This window comes from Protobothrops mucrosquamatus, unplaced genomic scaffold (genome assembly GCF_001527695.2).
Source record: "Protobothrops mucrosquamatus isolate PMUCROS unplaced genomic scaffold, P.Mucros_1.0 scaffold1401, whole genome shotgun sequence".
Classification (NCBI taxonomy): domain Eukaryota; kingdom Metazoa; phylum Chordata; class Lepidosauria; order Squamata; family Viperidae; genus Protobothrops; species Protobothrops mucrosquamatus.
The window spans coordinates 89314-102718 of record NW_015387586.1 but is presented as its reverse complement, the minus strand read 5'-3'; the positions used below and the strand labels follow the sequence as shown (position 1 = coordinate 102718).

At 35.8% G+C, this 13405-nt stretch overlaps 1 protein-coding gene across 1 annotated transcript in view; it reads right to left on the bottom strand.

The window, feature by feature from the left end:
- The window catches only part of LOC107292677 (lipoxygenase homology domain-containing protein 1), a gene marked incomplete in the record, with an annotated part of 170360 nt that overhangs the window by 111493 nt on the left and 45462 nt on the right, over window positions 1–13405 (bottom strand). Inside the window, 3 exon segments of the mRNA XM_029285202.1 lie at window positions 862–994; window positions 3133–3219; window positions 9601–9803. Coding sequence (XP_029141035.1) covers window positions 862–994; window positions 3133–3219; window positions 9601–9803 — 423 coding nt within the window.

Below are 13405 nucleotides of genomic sequence, written 5' to 3'. Positions count from 1 at the left end.
TCAAAAAAGCTCATCCCCCTATTTCTTTTCATTTTAAAAAAATACAAAAGTGGCTTACAATGTGATCAAATATGATATAAAACAAGAGGAAAAAAATGATCTGAAAGCAGAATGTAAACAATCCATTAAAGGCAAGGAACAAATCATGGGGGAAGAAACAGACTTTAAAAGCTAGGCAAAGCCAACATAGAAAAAGGAACTCTTAAAAGGTGCCTAAAGCACAACTTTTTGGGGGTCATAGAGGAAAGAGGGTCCCAACTGGTAACCACCACTCTTTCCACATTCATTTCCACAGAGTGTAAAGAACAGGATCCAGATTATTTCAATCCATTTAAAACAGCAGTTCTATAACTCTCTATTCAAAACTAATTCCCTTCAAATAAAATGGGCCTTATTCCAGGTAAGTGGAATCTAATCTCTTCCATGAAAGCAAGATTTTTGCATAAATTATAATCTGGCAGTGATTGTAGAGAACACTGACTGGCAAAAGAAGGTTCAGATTCAATGCCTAATCTGTAGATGTATGCCTGGGAACTCTGGTAAGAACTTTAGTAAGCTTTGGCCAGCAACAGTGGTTTAAAATGATTTTTAGAACAAAACAAAACAAAGCTAACTCAGTATAGGACAATACACTGTGTTCCTTTTCACATATTTACACTTCTTTATCAAAAGCAGGATTGACTGGGGACGGGAAAGGATATTTAAAAAAATAAAGAGAGCAGCTATGATTTCATTATTGAAGACCTGCATCTTTTTTAAGTGTGTTGTATATGTGATTAATATATAAAAGGAGCAGGACTTCAATTATGCAGCCACTATCTTGACTTGTTGGACTTCCTAGATAGAAAATAGGTTGATTACTTGGATAAAGGCTTCTTCCATTTTCTGCAACAGAAAGTTCACACACAGTATTTCCATTCCCTTCATTCCAGGACAGCAATTTGTTTGCTGGAAACGTCAAAATTCTACCAGTTTTCAGATGTTGTAATGTTACCTATCAAAGAAAGAACAGGAAACATTTGCATAAATCTGAGGGGCTGGTTTTTACTCCCAAGTCTTGCCACAATTGCAGCACAATTAGTAAAAGAAAGTAAAATTAAAACTTAGGATAGCCAATAACTTAGTCATACCTCTTTCTTATAGTTAGCTTCAGAAAGCAGTACCTGATTTCACTTCTTTAAACAGAATTTTGAAACTGAACATTTTCAGTTTGATGAAAGACTTTTTCAGAAATTTATCTGATCACTTTATGTTCTAATGCTTTGTGCTTATTAGCCCATCTCCCTTTGCTGATATACACAAAATAGCTACATTGCCAGAAAAACCCCCTATGGATTTCCAGTAAGTTACTTGTTTCATTGAATGAAGGTCATCCTTTCAAATCCAGAAACCATACTTATGAACCTTGGACTCAGATGATAAAGAAAAATGAATCAACAAAATAGAAAAATAAAAATAAAAGAATCTCTGAAATAATGACAGTTGGACTGAAATATTTTCATTTCCATTTTGAGTGTTCTATTTCTAACATTATAAGTCCTTGAGTAGCAACTATTGCTATTGGAGTACCTCCTTGTAAATCAAGCTATCAGAATAAAACACAACTCTGCATAGGAATCAAGTAAGACACCAATCTACTTCTACTTCTCCAATAGCTGTATTGCAGAGCAAATACATGTATTCTAATGAAATAATCAACTTACTTGTGAGCAAAAGACAATAGAATGGGATCATGATTGCACTGAGGTAAAAGCTCTTTAGAACTAAAGTGGGAAACTTATGGGCCTCCACATACTGTACTATAGCAGAGGCTTCCAACCTATGGGCCACGCCCCACTACCGGGGCGTGGCCTCTTGGCCACCAGGCCGCATAAGTGGCTGGCCAGTGCATGCGCACGCTCACTCCTTGCCTTTGTGCTGGTGCTAGCTGAGCCGTGAATCTCTTACTGGTGCTAGGAGAGCCGCGAGCCTCTTGCCAGTGCTAGGAGCCGTGCACTAGTGCTAGCAGCCCCATTTGCAGAGTGTACATGCTCACGGCCCCACTCGCGCACACACACACACACACGGAGCCACATTTACGTGTGTGTGTGCATGCGTGCAAAAAAGTGCCTGTCCCTCCCTTTCCCATTGGGCCGCCAACCCAGCTGGCATGGCTAGTACTGAAGCGTTCTGTGACATGTCCTAACTTTTAGAGAAGATCAAAAACCAGTCATTATCTTAATGCACCCCTTTTTGTCAACCTACATATATTGACAAGAAAAATAATTATTGCCAAGTTAAGAGGTAGAAGATAATCTAAATCAGAGGTGTCAAACTGCCAGACTGTGGGCCGGACACGTCACGATGAAACCGCACCCACCCCATTGCCGGCAATGGGGAAAAAGCTCCGATACATCGCGCGATGTCACCTGACGTTGCGAGTTTGACATGTCTGATCTAGATGAATGTATTATTAAAATGAGATTTCGATCATGAACTTGTTTTAGAAAGTCCCTACCTGTGTGGATATTTATTTGTTTGTTATTTCTCTCTTTATTAGATTTATTTGCCACTCATTTCACCTCAAAGCAACTCATTTGATCCCCCTCCACGATGCCTCTGACTTTTTGTCAGTACCTTTTATGTACAACACTAAAAGCTGTAAACAATAAAATATAAATATTTCTAAAACCAGTAAAATAGAATTACAATCAAAAATAAAATTGCAGTTAAAAGATGAGAAGGTGGGGAGCAGGATGCGCATGTGAGATGTTCTAATCCATCAACCACCTCTAATGTGATATTGCCCCATTGAGGCTCCAAGCCAGTTTTGCAGAGATAGATCTTTAACAAATGGCTTACACCTATATGATAATATAATTTGATGAACAGTATTTCATATTGCATCAAGATAATTCTGGGCTATTTTTTTAAAAAAAATCTCTTGCTCATTTGTTTAAAAAGAAAAAGTATCTATTTATCTGTTTAAATAGCTAACCTATTGTCTTCTAGTTGTACTACATCAACTTCCTGAATTCCTAGCACAGGGTGCTCCCAACATATTAGGAGGCCATGAGATGGAGAAACTGGTCTAGCATATAATATTAAGTGACAAGGAATAAGAAACATTGCAAAGTATACCAGGAACCTGACCTTTTCCAACATCCAGTCTGCATGTTGACTTGATCCATCGTGGCCTATTCTGATTTTGTAAATGTTACCATTATCTTTCATTTCAACCTGAATAGTCAGAAATAAAAACATATACAACATGTCACAAAGAAATAGTTATGTTATATAAAAAGATAAGAGGTATGAACATAGCATGCCACATGCAGGTCCTGCAATTTATATGGAGCCCTGGGTTGATCTTTGAAGAGGTGCTTTCTTTCTGAAAAAAAACCCCAAAATGTCCCTGTGATGTGTTTCCATGGTCACAACAGTGAGCAAAGCATTGTATCTCTACTAACATCAAAGCAATTGGTATCTTTTCTATGAAGTAAGACCAGCCACCCATGCAACTGTATAAAGTACTATCTGATATGGATGTAGATATGCATTTGTATTTATACATATATGCACATGTATGCATATATACATACCTGCACACAGACATATATACACCAATATTTATTTATATGATCAGTAACATCATCATTATTGTTTTTTCATGAAGTCATATATATGGCGCTAAGCACACATTTTCTTCACAATCTGTATGTGATTACTTGATCTATTAATGCATTAAATCAGCCATAAAGTGAAATATTTATATTTAGTTCAGTCATTGAGATTCAGGGATGTTTCACTACATATATAACAATCTAATATTAAATGGGCATAGGATCAGTCAATTTAACATTATGAAGACAAAGCTGTAGAATCAATTAAGAAATTGTTTGATTAGAATATTAACTAATTAAGAAGAAATGTATTAAAATATATTATCTATACAAATTTTGAAATTTAACTTGAGATACAGCCTGTGTTAATATATTTGTAATATTTAGATTTTATTTGTACTGGCATCTAATCCACTTTGAGGGAGGGGAGAACGTGGGGAAGTTTATAAAATGTATAAAGACAAGGTGGCAGAATGAGCTTGTAATACAACATTTCTTGCCTTAATTGATCTCCCTCCACAATGGCTCTGACTTTTTGTCAGTACCTTNTAAATAGCTTCTAAAGTTTTCGATACTTGTTTTTGATTTTAAAGCATTCTCCACATCTAAGCTTCTGTTTCTAAATAAAAAAGTAAGAATATCCATGAAACATTGTGTTCCATCTCTGTCGTTCTATTGGTTCTCTATACAGTGCATTTTATATAACAATATAAATTCAATAACCCTTTGCAGCACAGTTTCATACCAAATAATCTGAAGGATCTCATGAAAATAATCTCATTTTAATCCCTTGGAAACCAATGAGATTTTATTAGTTTTATACCAACTGTTCTGACATGAACAGAAATTTGTCCTCTTTCAGCCTTTTCCACTTTAAGATTTTTATGACATCAATTAATGGGAAAGAATACATAAGCAACCAGAGCTATTGGTTTATGTTATATACATTGCTAGATTGCTAGGTCTAAATATATTTCAATCCTTCCATATCATTATTTTGTAATCTAGGGCAATGACAATATCCTTATAAACCACCCCAATAGTTGTAGCAGTGAAATTAGTACACAGCAGGCAATGAACTCATTAGGAATTCTAAGAACATGTTGTGGGTAAGGGGAAAGTTTACCTTTCTTTCCCAAAATATCGTGATGAACACAAATGGTAACTGAGCACACTTCCAAGCATAGCGGTCAAATATGGACACCCAACTCTTTCTTAAAAATTCTGCGACTCCCATGTAGGGTCCAAAAGCATGCTAGAGAAGATGCTTTGCTATGCTTCACATGTATTATTATTTATGCGTTTATTTTGAAAAATATCTTTTTAAAAAAAATGATATATAGCAGGGTAATTAGGTGTTTTCTTTTCTATTAGAATCCCAAAGGTGTTGTTCAAAAGGCAAGTGGGCATTCTGAACTGAAGAAGCTTCTTGGATGAGAAGTGAAATGTTTTCAGTGAAAAAAAACAAAAGAAAGTGTAGTTGCCTTTTGAACAACATCTTTGGGACAACCGTGACCTGGATGACTGAGAATTTCCATAGACATTTTCTATTGGAATCACATATTGCCTTTAAATAAAGAATTGAATTGAGATGTGTTTGACTATTAGTAGCTCGGGTTGGTAGTTGGCCTGTTGGTTTTGATCTCCGAGCTTGGTGATTTGATTGCAAATGTTTCGTCTCCATTCGGGGGGACATCTTCAGTGCGCTTTGAATTGTTTCCTTCAGTACAAAAAGAGCTATGTAGGCCTATACTACAAACCAGCTCAACTAGAGACTTTAATAGAAATCAAATTATTTTGATAGTTCATGTCTCACTAGGGATTCCCCCCCAAGAATATGACAGTGATGGAGAAATTGTTTAGTAGATGTTGGACATATCACATGAATGCAAATTAAATATCAAACCACATAATGTAAAATAACAAATATTCTCTCTCTCTCTTTCTCTCTCTATTTGAGGTAATTTTCTATATTTCTCTATTATTCAAGGTAAATTATTCTGATACTTTGAATAAGGATAATCCTTGTCACTATGTTCAGTTTCATTCCTATATGGATATGACAGCCTACAGGGTGGCATAACACTTGGCATATGTTGCTGCTCTGAGTATATCAAAGTGGGATGCCACAAAATGCACTTCGGGTGCTACACTTCTGAAGATACAGCTTGAAAGAGTCAGGTAGGATATGTTATCACTCTATCAGTTTGAATATCACTCTTGATATTCAAACCATACAAATCAGTGAGTTCAGAAGGAAGAGTGTATGTTCAGAGATTAAAGAACCAGAGTAATTGAAAAGATGTAATAAAATATTGCTGACTAATTGAGCTAAGATAATTTATTATTAATACAGAGACTAGATTCACACATCATATCATATTATGATTTGGTGCTAACTAGGATATGTAATATAAGCAAAATGATTCAGTTAATACATGACACTAACCCATTAACCTGATTTGTTTTTAACCAAATTAGAAACCCACCTAGTTCAGTGTGTTATCTGTTATAGGAACTAGCCAGATAGCAAAGATAATCCTCTCAGGCTAATAATTCCAAGGAACGTGCCAAGACACCTATTTTGACAATGATATGATCAGAAAGCATTGAAGCCATTCTTAAAGCTTGCATTCTTGATTCAACTCATGTTCAAAAGTTCATCTCCCAACTTGACCTAGATAATTCAAGCCCCCTTCCTCCTTTTCCTTCTTTTTGATTCCCTTATCACATCTTGCAATAAACTAATGCAACTTGAATTCAAGATTCCTGATAATCAAAGAGAGTGAAGCAGCAAAATTTTGAAGGAACAATAATATGTAATCTGTTAAAGGCTGTGAAAGCCTTAAATTCTCATATGCTCAGACAAATGAAAATCAGGAAAACAGGATATTAAGTATTCTTCATCAGATGCAGAGAATTGGGGTGAAGGACTAATTGTTAAAGGGGAAATCTGTCAAATGGAGATGATGTTGCACTGTAATAAATATTGAGTTTTAAAACAGAAGATGCTGTGATGAGGAATAAGTTATCTAACCACCCAGGAACCAACTAGCCAACTAGTCATGGTTGACTTGCACGGTTGATTCGCCAAGAACAACTTACCGTAGCCAACTCACCACAGGCCAACTCACTAGGACAATTCATCAATTCAATTTAATTATTTAAAATAATTAAAAAAATATTTTAACTTTTTGTCATTCACATTTCATTTTGTCCCTCCTTTGACATCCTTTCTTTGATGATTCTATTCCACCATTTCTTTCAGTATTCGTGTAAATTTTGTCCCATGGTGAGTTGTCCCATGGCGAATCGGCCATGGGGAGTTGTCCCAAGGTGAGTTGGCTGTGGTGAGTTAGATTCTTACCAATTTTTCCTCCCCACACCCACCTAAGTTTAAGATAAATGTACAAGTCTTCAGAGAAAAATGGAGAGCATTCTGGGTCATTAACATACTTCAGAAAGTAGTTTTACTATTATTATAATTCATGTATCCTAATTATTTTTGAAATTAAACTATTAAATTAAATAACTACATTATTTAACCTGAAAAATAAATCATTTCATGCTTTGTGTATCACATGCACTATAAAAGAAACTCTTTAAAAGCATATCTTCTGTAAAATGATTTTTAAATTATTGTTTTTCTAAATAAAAACATGGTGGATAGCTCTGCTGCACAATGTCTTAGTACTGTCCATTCACTCCTCTCTTGATGCTCATTTAACTAAGTTTCCTGTTTGCCTTTTCCCTCGGAAGACACTTCTAGCTACACCATGTTCCTATCCACAATCTTCACCTAGAACAGGATAAGTTCCTGTCCCTCGCATATAAAATTAATTGATTTAAATCAACTAGTTCATGTTTTTCAAACTACAAGTTTGGTTTGTTTAAATATAGTTTACTGAATAAGCCTCAAGAAAAGTCGGAGAGTTTTTTCCCTTTCTGGAAAGCTTAAAGATCTATGATGTTTCTTGTAAATTAAAAAGGGATTTATGTTTAATATATAACATTAATCCTTTTTAATAGGAACTTATTCAATTTTATGAGAAAGCCCTATTCAAATTATCTTCATTAGAAAGTGCTGCAAAGTACAGGTGTCAAGCTCAATCAGTTTCCACCAAGGCAGTCATTTGGTGAAGTATTCCTAGCAGGTTCTCAAAATTCTCCAAGAAAGGTTGGGTATGGTAGCTTTGTGCTTTCTATTGGCCCAGACATTGTAGTTTGTAAATCATTGTCCATGGATTATTGTGTTTCAATGTAGCATATTCAGTAAACTATGGTTAAACAAATAATGACTTGTGATATAGGAAACCACAGAATGGTTTGTCTTCTTTAATGGTAGCAGGGGCATAGCAATTCACAATTTGGAGGTGGCAACTCAATGATCTGAAATGTTGAAGAGGAGAAAGATTACATTCTGTACAGGAATTATCTGTACTTACATTCCTTCCAAATGCATATTGAATAATATGAGCCAAAGGCTGCATGATTGTCCTCTAGCAATTGCTAGATCAGCTTTTCTTAATAAATTGTAACTCTATCTTTTTTCCATCAGTATAATTATTCACCACTGTAAAATAAGGTAAGCTGGCAAGGATTTTCTCCCCCATGACTAAATGCTTTGGCTTACCTTGTCCTTTCAAGGCAAACATAATTTCAACTCACATGTTTCCTATGCAGTATGAGATCTGCCTGTCCACTTACTGAAATACTGTGGCTTACATTTCAAAATTTCTTGACCTAAATTGTATATCAGCATCAGCATCTGATGCTTATAGCAAACCATTAGACAGTTTTCATAACTTAATGATCACAACTTGGAGAGAAGAAGGGCTGCAACTCTCAGAATTTGTCAGTCTACATGGCCAACAAATATGAAAGATACCAGGCTTAAAATAACATAATTTGAAAAATCATGCTTATAATTGACCAGCAACACTGAGTCTATTCTAACCCACTGAAAATAAAAATCCATTGACCTCAGTGCAGGACTCAAAATAAAGTGCATCTATAAATTGTAATATGCAAGATATTGCAATCCATTAGAAAAACATAGAATAAAGTATACAGTTCATACAATGAAGCCATTTACCTTACATATTGGAAAACAGCCAGACCCAGCTTAGAAGTATGTCTTATACTATAGCATTCCAATAACTGAAAGACTGCTTCAAGGAAGAGGGTGTGGGTTTATTTTCCTTAGTGTCCAAGTGTAGGATAAGAACCAAGTGGAAGCTTTCACTTAAATGAGTAGGAGATATTTTAAAAAAAGGATTTTCTGCAGTGAAACAGCCTGCCTTCTGGAGCTGTGGACATTCCATCCCTGAAAGTTTTCAAGCAAAGGGTGGACAACCTTTCGATTAGGACAGTAGGCAAATTGCCACCTTGGGCAGGGATTTTTAAGCTCCTTTCCAACCCTTTGGTTCTATCATTTTATTTTCAAAAATTAATCTGCTGAATATCTCAGTATCCATCACCTTTTCTATTTCTGAGTTTGAAAGAAAAACCTCAGGTCAATTGGGTAGGCTAGGCTGGGAAGTTAAGAAAAACCAAATAACATCCAGGAGAAAAGCAGTGGCCAATTATTTCTATAGTGAATAATGCAATGAAGTCACCAAGAGTCTACTTGAATAGAAGAAAATTTAATGTTTAACTGTCTTAAACACTTGGTTTCTAGATTGTCCCTGCTCTTGTAAACATGGAAAGAATGAGATGGGATGGGATGGGATGGGATGGGATGGGAAGGGAAGGGAAGGAAAGGAAAGGAAAGGAAAGGAAAGGAAAGGAAAGGAAAGGAAAGGAAAGGAAAGGAAAGGAAAGGAAAAGAAAGGAAAAGGATACTTTTGCTATTTGTTATATGGAGAACTGATTTAATACTGAACACAAATACATTAGATAGATTTATTTCAAGCAGCAAGTTTGGAGGAGGTATTTTCCACATCAAAAGAAAGATGAATTTGTAGGAAAAAAATCCAGCCAAGCTTTCATTAGTTACCTGAAATGCATCTTCAGTTCTTGGTAGAAACAGTTGTCCTCTGTTGTCCTTGCCAAGAATAATAGGTCCAACAGAACCTTTGTCTCCATATATCCAGAGAGTGACATTTGCTTGAGTTCCTGAATTTCCTGTCAGTATGAATACTTTCCATTTATCCTCTGAAGGAAAAGGGGACTTTTCATTTTGAATAGTAATCATTTCCTCTGAAAAGTATAAAATATCAATAGATCAAGATGGATATGCATTTAGAGGTTTCTTTGAAAAACAAGGTAAAAAGTGGAAGGGGATTTTTTTAAAGATAGGGTCATAATACTCTGATCAACTGGTATAACTAAAAAACAAAACTTAAGCCACAAGTGTGAAGAACACTGTCAACATCAAGGCTACCAAATGTAGCACTGGTTGTAAATTCTTCCATGTGGCAACTGTCGCACATAATGACGTTTCTTGGTGCAACAACATCAATTCACCTTGCAGCAATATGGGCAGCAAACCAATTTAATAAATAATTAAATTAAATTAATAATAAATTCCACATAGTTGAAATAGGTTACTGTCTACTGTACAATTGTCCAACATCACTAAAAGGGTCATTAGAACTTCTAATGTGGAACCATCTCATTTCAGATACCAATTAAGTCTCAACATTTTAATTCCTGCTATTAGGCAATTATTCTGACAAATTATTGTTCACAGCTGGTTTGATCCTTTGTAGACATTTTAGTTATATGTATTAGTCTTTTTAACTAGTTACGGATAACTTTTATAAAAGCTGGTTGTGCACTGCCTAGAAAAATCCCATTTTCAACAGCAGCACAGGAAGGAAGGATTTATCTAAACATTTGAGAAATGTTCACCTTGTACTTTGCACTTTTTGCTTTCACACAAAAAAATCAAACATGCTAAGATGTCAATGAAAAATAGCTTTTAAAGTGTGTATTTTTCCATAGGTTACTCTTTCTTAACCTCATGCTCTTCTCTGGTGTATTCAAAATAAATCTTATCTAGCATATGTTGCAATCTCAACAGACCTGGAAGGTGACTGGGTAGAGAAAGGTTGTTTTGCTTGACCACATGTGCTATAAATTATATGGCTTGATGTAATTGCCACTTACTGAGAAAACCATTGTAAACATTGCAACTGGATACCTGAAAGTAGCCCCCCCTGCCCCAAGGAAGCAATAAACAGTTGGTTGCCAGCCAAGCATGCAATCACTTGATAGGCATGTATCTGAAATCTGAGACTTGACATTTGAAAAACTAAATGTTAAACAAAGGATGGAGAAAGATAGGTAACACCGAATTAATGGGTTTTTTTGGTTTGTTTCAAATCCTGTGCAAGCTAATTATGGATTACTTGAATCATTCACTTATCAAGAATGAGGATGAGTGTGAACTTCTGATTCAGAATCTGTTGGTGTTTGGAACAGCAAATGAAACTGAGATAAAAGAAAAAAAGTAAAACTCTCCTGGCATTATTCCACCTCTTGTGAGATAGCACTTCCACTTTTAAAACACTCACATTCCTTTCTTCTGCAAACGAAGGTGAGAAAGTGTGACAGACACTTAAGAAATCCTACTTTTATAGATGGCAACAAGATAAATTCTCCTGCATTCATTCCCTATTCGGTTTGATAACAGAGAATTTCTCTTTAGTGTTCTTTCCCAGAATAAAAAGATTTGGGAAGAAGTCTTGATGGGAGGAATGTCACTTTCTTGCACTTGGTTGTGAAGTGGCCAAAACTGTGTGCGTGGATTTCCTGCTTTTCTCTGCACAATCATCTGCAATTAGTCATGGCAGGACTATCATCTCCAATGTACTGCAATCTCCCCATCTTAAATTAAACCCAAAGGAAAAACATAATGAGAAAATTCCTTGCTTGGGACTTTTTACAGAGCTCTACCATGACTAATATCATGACTAAGGAGTCCTGACTTTGAGAATTGGATAATTTCTGTTTTAATGTCAGAAAGGTGAGAAAATCAACCATCCAAGAATGGTTGGTTGGAATTTCTGGCCAGGAATATGAGAGAACAAAACTTTTCAAGGTCATCAGACTCACCCTTACTTCTATAATACAGAATAATATAGAGTTGGAATGGACTTTGGAGGTCATCTAGTCCAACCTCCTGCTTGAGCAGGAGAGTTTATACCAGGGGTAGGCAACCTTGGCTCTTTTATGACTCGTGGACTTCAACTCCCAGAATTCCTGAGCCAATGGAATTTGCTATTTTCTGAAAAGTGAATGATCACTACCCTACATTAATCATTCTCCAGGGAATCAAACTGTAAACCAACCATGACAAATACAATGAAAAACACATAGATGTATATACACAAACACTTAATAGATGGGGAGGGGGGGAACTAGACTGGTTATAACATCAAAATGAGTAAGTGAAAATTAATTCCAGTAAAAGCCTTTCTGATTAGTAGTTTTATATCATTTGGCTGAAATACATTTTAACCAGTTATTTTTGGGGGATGGAAGGAAATGCTGCAGCCATTACCAATTTATAACATTTGAAAGATTTGTGCTCCTTTGGGCACTTTGTTGTGGTAAGTTAGGCAACATTGCTAACTTACAAATATAAAGTGGGACAATTTCAGAGCAATAATTGGTAGAATATCTCACTTTCTTCCTGTTCCACTCAACACCACATACTGTATTGGTGGTGATACCTAACCTCAGGGCTTTTTTTGTCATAGAACGCCCAGAATGGAGTCCCGGCACCTTTTTTTTGATAGAACCTTGTAGGGTAGGCAAGGCGGGTTGTATGACGTGTGTGAGTTCCGGCACCTTTTTTTTTTTTTTTTTTTTACAAAAAAAGCACTGCCTAACCGTAACTCTTTCCTGGGATGGTCTTATTTTATTTATTTATAATTTAATTTGTATCCCGCCCTTCTCCTCACCGGACTCAGGGCGGCTAACAGCCTTATAAAACAACATTACAATAAATATCCATATTAAAACCAAATTAAAAGAAAATATTCGTAAAGGCCAATCGTTAAAATTACCCTTATATTGTTATATTGTTTGCTTATTTGTGTTTCAACCCCACCCCAGCCTCAAAAAACAAAAAAATATAATTATACTTTCTAAGAACAACGCATTATTTAGAAGTATGCACATCTTATATGTTATTGTTGTCTAATAAGAGCAAGCTTTCTCATTCTGCTGACTGAACATTTAATCTTTTGGAGAAATGGATTTTACTGAAGTCTTCTTGCCTCCTGGGTTTCAGCTTTCAGGTTTTTTTCCCTATGATTTCCGCCCACATTAATAAAGATCTAAGTTTCAGGAATCTGATTGCCCTCTAAGTGCTGGTATCTATGCTTTTTCACAAAAAGAAAATATCAGAGAAAGAATAAAGTAGCAGATTGTTCTACCGATGTCAAACAAACTAACACACAAATGCTTGCAACTATTTTGTCAGGTAACATTTTCATTCCATTTTTCCATCTTTTTTTTTTTTTTTGGCCATGGGAGACTTGCAGCCAATGGGATTCATCAGTTTTTTAGGAGAGATGATTTGCCATCCCCCCTTCTCTCTGTGTCTCTCTCTCTCTCAACAGAAGGAGAAATTGGCATGGAGGACACATCCAAAGCAGACTTCAGCAGTCCACGAGAGAACCCTACTCCTAAACACATCATTGTGAGCAGCATCTTCATTGTTCATACAACAAGATTAATGTAGGGAGAAAAAGGGAGACACCTCTTTAACAGCAGAACAACTAAAATAACTCCAAGCTGCGTCCATAATAACCTGAGAATGAGACAGAAGTGATGTCATGAAGAGAAAT